Genomic DNA, 15,333 nt, shown 5'->3' with positions numbered 1-15,333 from the left:
GTTCTCTAAATAGCTTCAGTACTTCGATGACAGCTCTGTGAAAGTTATCATTTGCTCATGAAAAACAAATAATCATCCACGTATCTGAAAATTTTAAGAGCAAGCCCACTCAGGTTTTGATTATTTTCTGGTCAACATAACTTAAAATATTACTGAGCACTGGTGCAACACCGGAACCTATGCAGATTCCAGCATTCTGGACACATATTTTACTTTCCCACCAGACCAAAATTGACCTTAAATAGAGATCAAGAAGCTCCAGAAAGTTTGCAACAAGAATTTTACACCTTTCAGCAAATTCCAGCTAACTTGTTTGCTTGTGTATGCAGTCCTTAACAAACTGCAAGAGATGCACCTGCGGCAAAGAATTGTATAAATCTTCTGCATCTATACTAAAGCCTGCCCATTTTCCCCAGATTATGCTCCTGCAGGAAGTGTACAACAGTCTGAGAGCTGGCAGCAAGGAATTGGTCGTTGATTCCCAGCCTGTCAAGGTGTGTCTGCAGAAATTCTGAAACATGAAGCCATGATTTATATTCCGACACAATGGTTCTGATATGGATTCCCTAAGCTTGTGTGTTTTGCACTGAAGAAGGCGCATAAAAGAAAACCTTTTTCCACCTTAACATCATTTGAGACTGTTGTCAAACCAAACTGTTTCAACTTCGTGACAGCTCAACATTTTATGTCAGCTATATTGGTATAAATTTCATTAAAATTTATGTCAGTGGCTGACACACCCTCCTCCGGAAAAGTGCTTTCCAACATGACAACATAATGCCCTTTTTCGTCTCCAAGAAACCTCCAAGTTTCTGCCCCATACGTTAGCTCAGGTAGAAGGCAATGATTCTATGCTTGATTGTACAAAACTAAATATATATATATATATATATATATATATATATATAACTTTGTATTCACCATCCAGGGCCAGGGAACAAGAGAAGCCAGACACCACTGACCAATTTCTGACTAAAAGAATTAATTTTTGACCTTATACATCTTGTTTTTACTGTACATGTCCCTCACCTCCATCCAGGTTCCCAACATTTATATCTATAAAGCTTGTCTATCACCACATACAGGGTCTGTCCTGAAAGTAATGTCAGTAAATTTATTGCGATGTGACTGTATGTCAGAGCAGTCTAACTGGTTGAAACTAGTAGTGACGGAATCCAGCTAAGCAGCGGTCCGTCAGTCAGTGTGCTCCGAACATCGAAGAGTGTCGGACGGGCCCGTTTGTGAGAGCTGTTTTTTATTCTTGTGCAAGTGAAAATGCAGCGCTCATTAGAACAAAGATTTGCGATCAAGTTTTGTGTGAAACTTGGCAATACCGCTGCGGAAACTGTTACTATGCTTAAGACTGCTTATAAAGAACATGCCTGGTCAGATCGGCAAGTGTTTCGGTGGCACAAGGCCTTTTGGAAGGCCGGGAAGAGGGCGACGACAAGGACTGCGCTGGATGGCCATCTACGACCACTATGACTGACAATGTGACACGAGCGAGAGAACTGTTGAACTCAGACCAACGATTAAGTGTTCGTTTAATGGCCGACACGTTAAACGTTTCGGAAACTCAAGTTCATGAAATTGTTACAAACGATATCGGCATGCGGAAGCCGTGCACAAAAATGGTTCCAAAAGTGCTCACTGACAACAAAAAGTCATACCGCGTTGAAACATGCCAAGAAAATCTCAACATGTGCAAACGTGAGCGAAAATTTTTTGACAACATCATTACAGAAGACGAGACTTGGGTATTTGAATATGACCTGGAGACCAAAAGGCAATTATCTGAGTGGCACACACACTCGTGCCCTCCCCAGAAGAAAGCCAGGATGAGCAAATCAAAGATCAAGATCATGCTCATTGTTTTTTTTTTTTTGACATCCACGGACTGGTTCATCATGAGTTTAAAGAACCTGGAACCACTGTGAACTCCAAGTTTTATGTGGATGTCCTTGAAAGACTGAAACGCAGGGTTCAACATATCCGGCCGGACATTGCAGACAACTGGAAGTTGCACCACGATAATGTGCTGGCCCACAGTGCCTTCATCGTCACCGACTACCTGGTTAATGCAGTGGGGCCAACGATCCCCCAGCCCCCGTACAGCCCAGGCTTGGCTCCCGCCCAACTTTTTTCTGTTTCCATGCCTCAAAACACCCCTGAAAGGCAATCATTTTGGGACAGCGGACGTGATTAAAGCAGCTAGCACCACAGCATTAAAGGCCATTCCGGAGGAGGACAACGCATTCGAGAGCTGGATGTCTCGCTGGAGCCGATGTATTGACACAAAAGGAGAGTATTTTGAAGAGTCTTAAACTTTTTGTAACAAAAAATTCAATAAATGATTTTTAATCGCCTTACTGACATTACTCTCAGGACAGACCCTGTACATGCACCTTGAAGGTATGTATGTGGAAAGCATTTCAACCTCTGCTTGCTTTCCTGGCATGGAATAAAACGGCCTTTTGTCTCTAAACCACTTACTTTTAAACTATTCCGTTTGGTTCATTTTTCTAACTTCTGCAGAGTTGCATTCACAACTTTCATAGTTAACTGGCTCCATTTTCATTCTTGCTTCCTAAAATATGCCCTCCTGTCATGCATAATTTGGAAGGCCTTCTGTTAGCAATGGGTATTGTATTTCAAGACTATCAGTGCAATGTTGCATGAAGAAACCTATTCTTGGAGTGAATTATTGTTCAGCTTGATATCATGATATTGCTGCATGGTTGTTATTTAACTCTGCAAGAGAATGGTCCTGCCATCCTACCAAGAGTGCATTTCATGGGTATTACTCTCTTTCTTTTGACATTAGTTTATGAGGCTCACAGATATGTATCTGTGTCAACAATAACACCTGGCATCTAATTTTGTGCAACATGCACTACATTTAATCAGATAAAAGTTGCATGTTTTGTCTCTTGGACCAGTCTGCTCAGTGGTAGGAGGTCGAGACCACAAATGAGAATGGCTGGCCAAGATCTGTGGTGTATGTCCCGTGTTATACATCTGACAAGATTTCATGGTGGCAAGAAGACATATCAGACCTGATGTGATCTTTCTAATTATTGTGCACAGAGTTATCAGCATGATAATATCCTTAATGCTATAAAGAGTACCTCCAGCAAGCAGTCTATATGCTTATGCCTTTTTGTTGCTTATGGCAACAAAATCCAACATCCTTTGAAACATGCTCACTTGCTGTCTGATGCACAAAATGAAGAACGCTGCCTTCTCTAAATTTATTAGCAGCAAGAAAGCCACTCTGGAAGCAATTATATACATACACAGCAACACACACTAAAACCTACAAATGGGAGAAAAAACACAGACTAGGCTAACAATAAAAGAAACCTGACACCCAACAAGTGTTACATGTTACTCAAGTATGCACATTCAACCTGAGTTAGAGAGATAGATGGTCGACTCCCGCACTCCTGTGCATGCATGTGGATATGTTAAGCCTCAGCTACTCTTTCTATATCATAACTATCCCCATGTTTGTGAAATCTGGTGTACAACTGCAAGAACAATGATGGCTTGAGAGGTGGTTCACATTTCAATGAGTTCTATAAGGAGGATGCATCAACTGTTCCAGCCAATGTACACATTACCAAATGAAAACAGCCGCTTATAAACAGCACAACACCATACAGCACAAATTATATATTTGCCACGTGTTATTAAACTTACATCATTAAAGTACATTAGAATTGGTGCTAAGGCTGGTGCACAATATATGCATATACTTTAAACAATCATAAATAATGCAGGAGCTTGGAATATGATTGGCCATTCTCGGAACTGCTTTGATAATACAAAAGTCAAGGCTTTGTTTTTGGCATCACCCACTTCAATTCGTTTTCTTTCTTTTTCCAATTGAAGCATTGGCAAGGTTTGTGCCATGCGCTTCGACAGTGATTTTTTCCTTGTTCGCGCACGGCCATGACCATAATACAAGAAAATCGCCCCAGTAACGCAGTGGTCCCTGCCTACTTTTCCATATACTTTACCGCAATACATTACGTATGCTTCACCGCATAACATGACTGTATTGCGGCAAAGCTGATTTTATGGAACTGACATTATGTAACGGACCTTTTGTCCTTCTGCTGCTCGCATGAGCATAAGCTCGAAAAACCACAAAATAAAGACTTGGCTCGCTGCTGGTTGATTTCTAGCTAACATTTCCAGACGCCCACGTTGTTTACAAAAAAATCGGCGAAGTTTCTCGCGCTCGGACGCGCTTCAAAAGGCAGCGTGCACATGACCACCTATAATTAAGGCAGTCATAAGCGGCAACGAAATCCACACAAGGTACATCAACTTCCACAAAGCTACTGGGCAACGCCATCAATAACTGGCACACGGGCCACCCAGGAACTGGCAAACGCTGCGATGACATCCACACAAACCACGTCGCTTTCCACAAAGCTATTGGGCAACACGATCAGTCACAGGCACAGGTGAAGTCCGCAAAACACTACATGGGCAGAACTACTACGGCCATACTCAATCACTTCGCCACAAGCTCTCACATTTAACGACATCAAACAGCTACAATCACTCCTCCACAGCCACGGACACAGGCGAAGACCGCACGGGCAGAACGGAAGCACCGATTCAGGGCTCGATCATGGCTCGATCGTCGCGTTCATCGCTTTAGCGCCACCTATTTAAAAATAATATACGGAGCCAAGCCAAACCATTATTTAGCGTCTATTTGGGTGAACCTAACGCTTTCGGGCCAACGACCAGGGCACGATAACGCTTACCCCCCCTTTCCACTCCTGCGACCGGGTCGCAGGAACGGCGGCCCCCGCACGAAGTGACATTCGTGCTTCAATGCGCAGCGAACGCCGAGGACACAGCACGCACAAAGCTACGAGCCGCCGATGTTTATGGCGCAGCCGGCACATGCACAGTTGTACCTGGAGAGAACGCCGTCCCGCACCCCCATCCCTCGCCGCCTCGAAAGGTTGGGCATCCCCTCGCACGCGATCGTACTTACAGCGTTGGGCGCGCGGCGACGGTGTTATCGCCCTTGGACTTAACGGAACGTCATGCCGATGCCGACGGCAGAAATGTCCTTGGAGTGTCCATATAATCGCTAGCGCAACAATAAAATACGATGTCCATGTAACGACTTCTATTTCCGAATGTGCAATGAAGCTGTCCACATGCTTTCTAGGATACACGGTTCACTTTCGTCTAGGTGAACAAATCTCGCTTCAGCCAAATTTTTTTATCTGTATTTTTATCGGCCTTCGAATTAAGCCCTCCAATCTATATTAATCCAGCAATGTTACGTATCAAACGAATGTTCAAAATAACACGGTTTAATTGACCCACTATGTATACGCAAAATCTAAGCAGTTTTCGTCGGTTATTATAGACAGAAATGTTCCGAACTAAACAATGTATACAACACAACGCAATTTAATTTATATCGCCCACGAGATTAAACCTATGGTCGGATCACAGAAATATAATGCAGAAACCAATACAATTGTTTTTCTGACCACGAAATGGTGCAAGCAACCTTAGCAAGCAAATTGAAAGGACTTTCTTTTCAAGCGCAGATCTTTTAATCTATCATTATAGCGGAATTAGTAACATCAAAGCGCAATTTTGTTTACCCTACATTCACCTTTTAAACAAGTTTGCATCCTTTGGGGCTTATATCCTTATCACCAGGATCGGCCCACACGAAGTGACATTCGATAGTGCTGTCTGTCGCTTCAACGCGAAGCGAGCGCCGAGGACACAGCATGCACAAAGCTACGAGCCGCACGTACACTTTCATTTCAAGCACAGGTCTTTTAAACTATAGCCGAAGTAGTAACATCAAAGCGCAATTTTGTTTACCCTACATACTCCTTTTAAGAAAGCTTGCACCATTTGGGGCTAGAATACACGTTTCACTTTCGTCTTGGTACGGGCAGGTAATCAACCACAACGCTAATAAACAATGATAATCGTCATCTCCCTTGCTTGCGTTTCCTTTCTTGAAAACTCTGCACTCGCTTATCTCCTGCCGGTTATGCTATGTTGGCTGTCACGCTGATAACGCGCAGGCCTTTCGTGACCTGGAAGTATTCCGCGCTCGACGCATTAAAAAAAGCATGCAAATGCGGACGAAATAGATGACGATTATCGCTGTGAGACAAGATAATCCCCAAAGGGTGCACACTTTTTTTGAGCATGAGTGAAACACATGTACTTACCTGCCCGTACCTGCCCGTGGTAACCCATGTCGACTGTGCACATGCGCCACAAATAGAGCTTAGATTCAGCCGAAGCATCCTACTCTCCTGGCAACAGTGACTGTTGCCGCCGTCGTCGCCATATTGCGACGAAGCTGGGACGTTCCATTCGGTGCTTAGCTCAAATTTCGTCCAAATTGGACGATTGGGGGATTCCGACGTCCCCCAGATCCTGGTGATTTCGCTTTCGCTCGCCGCCCAGCCTCTACTCTAAATTAGTACTGGTCTCTTCAAAGAGGACAGTTTTATTTCCCGGTGTTTCAATATGCAGCTCTTCTGAATTGTTTCGGCCATGAAGACCCAGGTAGTTATCGCAACTCCTTTCGGAGTCGCCACTGCTTTTGCCAGCGCGTCTACCAGTGTCGACGACGGTGTTTGCGTCGTCCCCGTCAATGCTAGAGTCTCCAGCGATGGACAAGAAAAATTCTGCCCGCTCGTCGTCGTCCGCTCCCAAGGGGAACACCACTGACGCCAAGAGCAAGCAAGGTGGGCTCGCTCGATACGCAATGGGCTGCGCGTAATCACGCGACCGCTCACTACGCAGTTCGTTTTAGTCCTAAATCGCCCGTTCGGTTTTGATCGACGTGTATGTGCAGGCGTAGCGGCGAGGAACGACTGCCTGGTCTTATTTGCGATGCTGACCGACCGCGAAGCTGTGGCGTGTTTAGGGATGTCATCGCTTGCGAAAGCCACTCGTAGGCCTAAGCCGCTCTCGTTTTCCTGGTGAATTTCTTCAGTTTCGGTTCTGTGCGGCATAAGCATCGGCTGCTGAGGCCAGTGAATGCGTCTTGTGTGCACAACACTAACCAGTGAAAGCGACAATGAAGAACAGCTCATCGCGAGTCGTGCTTCTTACGTTGTAGGCGGAACAGCAAATTCGGGCTTTGCAGCACATTTAGTGCCGCTTGTCAGAGCAGTCATTACTTCTCTGTCGTAGTATACAATGCCTAGGCGGCTTCGCCAAGCGTCGTGACCACTCTCCCCACTCTCTTGTTCCTTTTATTCACCTACAGTGCGAAAGGCAGTCGGCTGCAGATGATTGCTCACGTGTAAGACAGCTTGCTGTGTCATTACTGCTGTGGGCAATAGGATGCGCACCGTAACGCTCGGGAGCAAATCCGTTTATGCGCAATACCGTTGCAACACGCACGACTGTTGCTTGTATGCTTGTCGTAGCCTGCGCATATTGTGGTCGTTGACACAGCCCACTTAGCCCGTAGCACGCTACTGTGCGAGTCAGAGCTGGTGTTTCGCCCAATCGGGCGTTCATGGAAACTACTGCCTCAGCTCGAACACTGGCCACCTGGGTGCTTTGTTATACGCCAATCGCGCGGGGCACTTTCGATCACGATCGAGCTCGATCAGGAACGAATTGCGATTGGCTCCCCTCCGCAGCTTGCGCAAAAGAGCCAATTGCGACCGAGAAATTCGATCCCGATCCGAAATGCCCCGTGTGCCCGAGGTGCGCAGGGTAGCGCCTTTACGCTCAGCTAGTGAGTCATACTTTTGTGCAATAGCCAGGCAACGTTGCAGATAACCCCCTCTCAAAAATTATTTTCCGCTAAAAAAGTCCTCACATTCAAGTGTTAGTGTACGTCACAGTGGCTGAGAAAATTGCACGCAGTGAAAGCCACTGAACTCAATAAGCCAACATGGTAAACCTAAACGTCTGAGCGACGCACTTGGATGTTATCTTCAACACAGTTCGTTCACAGTGCAGGTAATGGTAATATTTACAGTTATTTTTATTTTTGTAACTGTTGCACTTTTCTGAGTTACCACGCAGGATAAGCGTTCTGCAAATTCCGACAAAACTGGTGGCCTGAGCCTGATAGTAGTACATGCTTGTGTTGATAACAGCATAAGTGTTTTGCTTGTTGGAAAGATGAATGTGCATTGCTGCTGCTTGTGGCAGGTGCAGTTTGACGGTGCTTACCTACAGTTATGCACAATGCCTTGAAGGACTGATGCAGTGAAAGTGAAGCCAGCTGTACCAAGGATGCAAGTTCTTCCATTTAAGAAGCCCAAGCTTCCTGTTGGCAAAAGGCTTGCGACAATAGTGTAACATTATTGCTTCACGTTTTAGAAGGTGGGCAATGGTAGCAATGCACTGTTCCTATCGATAATCTTGCACAGTATATAGTATTATAAAGCATGTTCCATGTTCACATAGGGACATGTTGGGCACAGTTGTTTTGATTGGAGGGGTCTTGGTTGTAAAAAGGAGTTGATGTAGCCGTCTGGCATGGTGTGTGATAAGGTGAACCAACCAGTGCAGGAGCAAAAATGGAAGAATGACTGATGAGATATTAAATTTATGCAACAGTGTGGTGGTGGGGTTGCTAGCAGTTGCTGCAGCTAACCAATGAAGCTGTGTGCAGATAGTGGCAGACATCTGGTGTGAGTCATTTGCTGGGAACCCTTGGCATGGATTTAATGGTTGCAAATCAGTGCGTTTACATATGTACATACATATTTACATAGAAAATCAGTGCATTTACAATGTGTTACTTCTTTTTCGTGGCAAATTTCTTTTTTTTTTTTATATGCTTGGGCTCCCAATGTTGCAAATGTGTTTTGCCAATGTCCTCTATAGGTAGGAAAGGAATTATCGTAATTGTCAAATGCCTTCCATCATATTATTGCCTATATATATGCATGGATTTCTTCAAAAGAAGCTCCAGCAGTTTAACTGCTAAAGCAATACCCACACATATTTTCAAAGGTTAATAAAACTACCACAAGCTTCTCAATCGTTAAACGATCACACTTAGGAAGCATAAAAGTTGGGAGATACTTTTGAGATATCTTAATTTGATACTAAAGTGGTTTCGAAATACTTGACCTTGCAGACACATTGTTGTTATGTGATGACACAGTGCGAAATTTACTGACGTGTAGAAATGTGGCTAGGTATGGTGGTATCGTTCATGAAAAGAACAAGACTGCTGCGCTCATTTCTCTGACTACACTTGCGCCTGGCAGCTGCTGCAGCGATCACAGGAACGAAGCGAGCCAGTGTATCGTGACAGCATGATGTCACCTCTTTGTTACCGAAAACAAAAGTAGTATTATAATAAGTTATTTAGGTTGCTGTGACTTTTGCCCATATTCCAAGGTTCAGGGTGTCTGGGATGTTCATTTAATGCGAAAACATGAAAAGGCGACATCATGTGAGCACACCTGTGACTTGATGAACCGCTCTTGGGAAAAACATGCAAGATTTAGGACGGAGTGGCTTACAGTTTCACATGCTTGGAAAGTAGTCGTTGCAGGAGCAGTGTGTTGGCTGTTGAAACGCACAGTATTTTGTGAAGTACAGGTAATGTATCTTGGCAATTTGTAGTAGCGCAGAAACACACATACACACAGACACACACACAAAAAAAAAGAGAGCGTCTAAAGATTTTTGACGTTTGCTTTCTTTACAAAGAGAATACAAATTTTTGCTCCCACACCATACCTTCGAATGCCTGCTATGTTGGCACAGTGAAATTCATACATTCTGACTGTCCATTTTTGCACAGTGCACAATCTACCAAAGACAACAAAAAGAGGACAGGACAAGTGCCATTGTCCTCATTGTGTTTGTCGTTGGCAGTTAGTGGGCTCAGCAAAAATAGTTTTCAACTTGCCCACTTTTCCGTTCTACTATTTTGGCTATATTTTGAACCATAGCATGAATCCAGAAGGTCTTTCTTAGCGGTTCCCAGAGCCTTGAGCTGTAGGTTTTAGAGGTTTTCGAAGGCATGACTTGTGGAATTTAAGGTCTGTTGTAGGAAACACTGTTCTGTATTTCGTATGTTGCAGGTATACAGTGGTCTGCCCTTAGTAACTTTTTTTATGTGCTTTCTCGGTGTGCAGGTGTGCTTCGGCACATTAGACTCCATCAGCGTCCCTTAAATCAAGCACCACGACATACAACATTGAGGAAGTGTCCTTGGCACCCTGTTTAAGTTTAGGTTAGACTAGGATTAGTACAGGTTTACTTTAGGTTAGACATGACTTAGTGTAGGTTTTGTTGGTCACTATTGTCCAGAAGACAGCAGTGCCCATGGACTTTAACATGGCACATGGAGGCCAGGGTTGGTTTAGGTCTATTTATGTTTGCATCCACAGGCATGCAGGTGCCTGCCGTCTTAACCGCCACTCCTCTCCCTTTGCAGATGGCTCGGGCAACAAGCAGCAGCAGCAGCAGTGGCCCGGCAGTGGCGGCGGTGCTTCGGGAGGAGGCAGTCGCCGGGGGAGGTGGAGTGGACAGCAAGGGGAGGGCCGTCGGCCCACTCCTCAGCGCAACCGCACGACGCCGGACAAGAGGCCCCAGCCCAAGGGGCAGCCCCCACCAGCTGCGCAGTCGCCGCATCAGAATTCACAGGGACAGCGCAGTCAGGTCAGCAGCTGGCAACAGCATGGGGTGGGGGGAATAACATGCACGCTCACAGATTGGCTGAATGAGGGGATACTCGCTTGCCAATATTTTTGTAGGCTGTGTACTCGCGTCCACTCTCTCTCGTCTGTACTCACTCACATTCTTGCTTGTGCCCACTCTCGTCAACGCTCACTTTTGTTTATATTTGCTTCCGTTCGCACTTGCTGGTGCTCACTCACGCTCGCGCACACTTGTCGACACTCGCTCACGTTTGTACTTACATCCACTAAAAATTGTCGGCACTGATTCCTGTTGCTGTTCACGCCCACGCACACCCTTCATGGCTCGCTAAACCTCTATCTTGTGCCTGCAATAGGAGCGTGAAATGTGTGCGAGTCAGTCGTAACATTGCAAGCCACTTATTAACCTCTTTTAAGTGGTTGTCGAGAGTTTGTGACGTATTGGTTCCAAGCTCCTAAACCGGGATGGGATGGTAAAGAGAAAATAGGGTTTTGAGGTCAAGTGCAGCTGTCCAACAAGTGCCGAGTGAGTCTGTCTCAATTTCTCACTTAGAAAGCAAGGCTCTGTGCTCAAAGTATGAAGCTGAATCTTGCGGGAAACTAGTGCAACTGCAGTCATTCAGGTGCACTAACACAGTCGTCTCTGCAATATCAACTTTTCCGGGTCTGCCATAATGTGCGAAGAAGTTCGCTTTCCACCTCGGAGAACATGCAGTGCAACCTGTGCGAATGTAAAGGGTGTTTCTTTGCATTAAATGTCCATTTGTTGTCGAAGCTCATAAATTTCATTGTGTGAGGGCATGCGCTGGGAAAGTCATTAGTGTTATAACTTCACCTTTGATCAGGTTTTGATGCCATCAAATTTATGGGCAAGAATTGGTGATCACTAAAAAACTTCAAAGAACATGCATCAGTTTTTACAACTTCAAGTCGGAAGTAACAAATATAGATTATAATTATGCAAACTGCATTTCTTGAAGCATCTAAAGCAAACAAAGTTGTTTTATTGCACATTTTTATTTTATTTTACTAGCAGCACCTTACAGGGCCACACAGAGGGAGCATAGAGTAGGATGGGTGGGGACGTTTCCAAAAACTGCATTTAAAGGAGAAACAATATATTAGCTTGCTCTGAAATGTACTAGTAAATTTCGATTAGTACTTTTGCACAGCTGTCGTAAACAATTTGATTTCCTTGCGTCCATAAGCTGATGCATTTGTCTGCTTTAGATGATAAAACAGTCTATAAAATTGATATCTTTCACTAGTGAGAAATAGTAGAGTTGTGAGCTTTCTGCTTTGATATTTGACAATTTATGTAAATAGCTTGCAAAAGAGTAAAATTCAGTTTTCTCTAAGTGCAGTTCAAATTAGCTCAGCAGTTGTCTAATGAGGGAATTTCTGCATTCCACTGTTGTTGATCCCCTTAGCAGTGAGAACAGTCATGCAAGGGACATATATAACGAAAATATTGCTATTTCTGCTTGACTCGGTGTCCAAATTAAAACAAGTCGAAGTCTGTATTATTGCGCAGTCAACTGTAAGGCGTCTGAAATTTTGGTGGCTCTTATATATTGTCTGTAGGGCCAGTGGCAGGGCCATGAAGCTGCCAATTAATTGAGCACGGCCAAATTAACGGTCACTGACTGCCATTGATCCCTTACCGTGAAATAAACTAATTAGAAAGCTTAAAAATGAATTCTTTAGCACTGTGACCTAATTTAGTGTTTCCCTTTAGTGTCCCATTATGCAGTGTTATCAAGGTTGAAAAGCTTGCCATTGTGATGATTTCTGAAGCCATAATGACAGTCATTAAAGTAAAATTTGTTCCTGACTTGTGCAGTGTTTAGGGGACACTGAATTGGAAGTTGTTCAGTTAGCCTGGCCCGTTTAACAAAGTTAGGGCTAACTGAAATACACCCTTTAGTTTCTTCTGTTGCCACTTTATGGGATGCCACCATTATTTTGGCTTTTATGTTTACTTTTGTGGCTAGGCCATCTTTGCTGGCTGAATACACAGTGGCACAAAGTGGTTCTCTGAAGCTGTTAGGAGGTGTCTTCATTGTTTTTCCGTTCATGCTTTTGTTTGTCCATGATGGCACCTAAAGGGACACTAGTAGAGAGGTATAATAACTTTACTTGTATTAGGAAAATGTGATTATGGAATAATAAAGCGGTTACTCTTACTGTATGAGGAAGATTGTAAGCACGATAAGATTCAAAGACGAAAGAAGGGCAGTTTTAGCCAGACAGCATCCTGAGACAGCGTCTACTCTAGTATGGTTGTTTATTTTTAAAGGAGTTAAAGGTGTTTATTTTTAATTTTAATCACATTGCATTCTAAGGAAACCAAAGAATCAACCTAGAAAATTTCGAGAACTTTTCCATTGCCAAGATGGCTAAAATACTAGCAGGCGCTTTGAACTTAATGTCACACCAGTGTAGTGATGCTGATTTTTTGGCATGAAATTCTAGAACAGAATGCTTGGCACTCATTTTCTCTCCAGTGAGCAACCATTTGCTGCCAAGTGAATGAAAATAGTTTTGGGAGAGTGCATTGCCAGTGTTAAAGGTATTGAATGCTGCTCTTTAAGGTCGCTTAATGCTTTCAAATATAAATGCAACAAAAGATAATTTTTTTTGCACACAGTGGCTCTGATGCTCATATAAAGCAAGACCACGTGAAATATTTCTGTCAGAAAGGTGAATGTTACCCAGGGAAAAAAAAGTTTTTTTTTTTACACTGTAACAAGTGTGGGCTTCACTGCACACAAGTTAGTGCACACTTCCAACATGACATGCAAATGATTCTGATAATCATATAAAGCAAGACCATGCAAAAAATTTGTCAGAAAGGTGATGCTTACTATAAAGAAAAAAAGTGTTATACTGTAACCAATGTAGGCTTCGCTGTGTGCACAAGCGAGCCTATGCTCCCAACTTCACTTCAACAGTTCCTTGTGCCATCTGATGTTATATTTAAAACGAGCACCAAATAATGCACACCATCTGGAAGAAGCACGAAGCAACACAGGAGCTTGAGTCGTTTTTAGGCCTACACAAAAAAAACAAAAACATGAGAAGCGCTGGATGAGCTGGTCTCGTTGTTTGTCCTCTTGGCAAGTTTTCGTTTGACACGCTAAGCTTGCCTTCCGTCCTCAAAGGGTTGAAGGACGGCGCTGCCTTCCCAAACTGATGCAATGCACCCAACGTGTTGTGCGCAGGTAGCACGCAGCCTGCAGGATGACTGTGTGGAAGAAGCACTCCGCAAGGGCAATCGAAAGGTGAACTTGAATCACCTGCTGAAGTTCACTCTGACTCCCCGAGAGAGTGATCACCACCACAGCTACTGGCCTGGCCAACGCTCCAGTCGGCCACCACCGACCAAGCACTCCAAGGAGCAGTTCTTGCAGGCCAAGTGAGCGATACAGGGATGCTCTATATATACCGAGGTGGAGCCGGGTATGGTTGCTAATTAATGCAGCAGTAATTAAGGAACTGCAGTTATCAGATTTTGCAAGTGAGCCACTCCACCAGGCTCGGAGTCTTACCTGTCGCCAGGCACTGTTAGCTTGACGTTTACTGTGCGTTGCACTTGGACGAGCCTATCTCGGTAATTTGTACGTGCCTGCCGAGCTGGAACGCTATTGCGCACATTCAGCTCATGTCAACGGCGGAAGGCTGCCCTTGGTCATTTGAGTGGAGCGTGATGGTGTTTCCACTTGGCTTCCTTGTCGCTTTACAACCAAGCTAGCTGTGTGTCGCTCGAGTCTCTAGGAGATGTGCCTGCTAAAAATGCGAGATCAGTGCAGTACTACCCTGCAGTGCCTGAGAGTATCAGATGCTAGCAGATCGGGTCACGAATGCCGCTCGGCTAAATCTTTAGTTGTTGTCGGCCTAATACACCCTCTCTGAAGCTGTGTTTTGGACCGCCGAGGCACGGGGTGTAAAGGCAGAACTGTCTTGTGGGCGTAGCTTGTAATGAATTAAGTTTTCACTGAGCATAGCCTAGGCCGTGATGTTGTTGGGTCGGTGTTGTCGTTGCAGCTGCCAGTTCGTGGTGCGTGAGGGCACGGTGCGTCGTTGGGATCCGGACGTGCCCGTAGCCTGGGAGCTGGTGCACGAAGTGCGGGTGCTGCAGCAGCAGAGTGACACTGGCCAGGAGGAGCGCTGTCCCGTGTGCCTGGGCACCCCGCGGGCAGCTCAGACGCCCCCGTGCGGACATGTGCACTGCTGGTCGTGCCTTCTCCACTACTTGGCCCTGTCGGATCGGCTGTACCGGCCGTGCCCTATCTGCTACCGGCCATTCTCTGCTCAGCAGCTCCGCAGGTGTGTGCGCTGCTTCGGTGATGCTTCGGAACCATCCCTGGTGTGCTGTAACATACAGGAAAGAAAACAGTCTGAATTACCGTACGTGTGCATTGGCCATGCTGACGCCAAAAGGAGGGAGAGAAAAAATAGATGTCAAGTTTGGTGCCACGTCACGGGGCAGTTTGTCACCACAATAGTAAAAGGCCCATTCTACTGTACAGGTGTCGGACGGCACCGCTGTTGCATTGCAGCGAAATTGACATTGAATGCCGTTGCCGCTAGGCATGTGCGAATAGTGATTTTTCACTTCGAAGCGAATACGAAGCGAATAGTCATCGAATTCGAATAATTTCGAAGC

General features: G+C 44.9%; 1 protein-coding gene across 1 annotated transcript in view; it reads left to right on the top strand.

Annotated features, from left to right (window-relative positions):
• The first annotated feature begins 6,334 nt into the window (after nt 1–6,334).
• The window catches only part of LOC126524628 (E3 ubiquitin-protein ligase RNF10), a 63,420-nt gene continuing 54,421 nt past the window's right edge, over nt 6,335–15,333 (top strand). Inside the window, exons 1-4 of the mRNA XM_050172928.3 lie at nt 6,335–6,761; nt 10,442–10,665; nt 13,889–14,082; nt 14,712–14,993. Of these exons, the coding sequence (XP_050028885.1) occupies nt 6,668–6,761; nt 10,442–10,665; nt 13,889–14,082; nt 14,712–14,993 (794 nt within the window). The 5' untranslated portion in view covers nt 6,335–6,667. The remainder of the gene's footprint in view (nt 6,762–10,441; nt 10,666–13,888; nt 14,083–14,711; nt 14,994–15,333) is intronic.

Source organism: Dermacentor andersoni, chromosome 3 (genome assembly GCF_023375885.2).
Source record: "Dermacentor andersoni chromosome 3, qqDerAnde1_hic_scaffold, whole genome shotgun sequence".
Classification (NCBI taxonomy): Eukaryota; Metazoa; Arthropoda; class Arachnida; order Ixodida; family Ixodidae; genus Dermacentor; species Dermacentor andersoni.
Note: the sequence above shows the minus strand (reverse complement) of the source record. Positions and strands in the feature narration are given on the sequence as shown.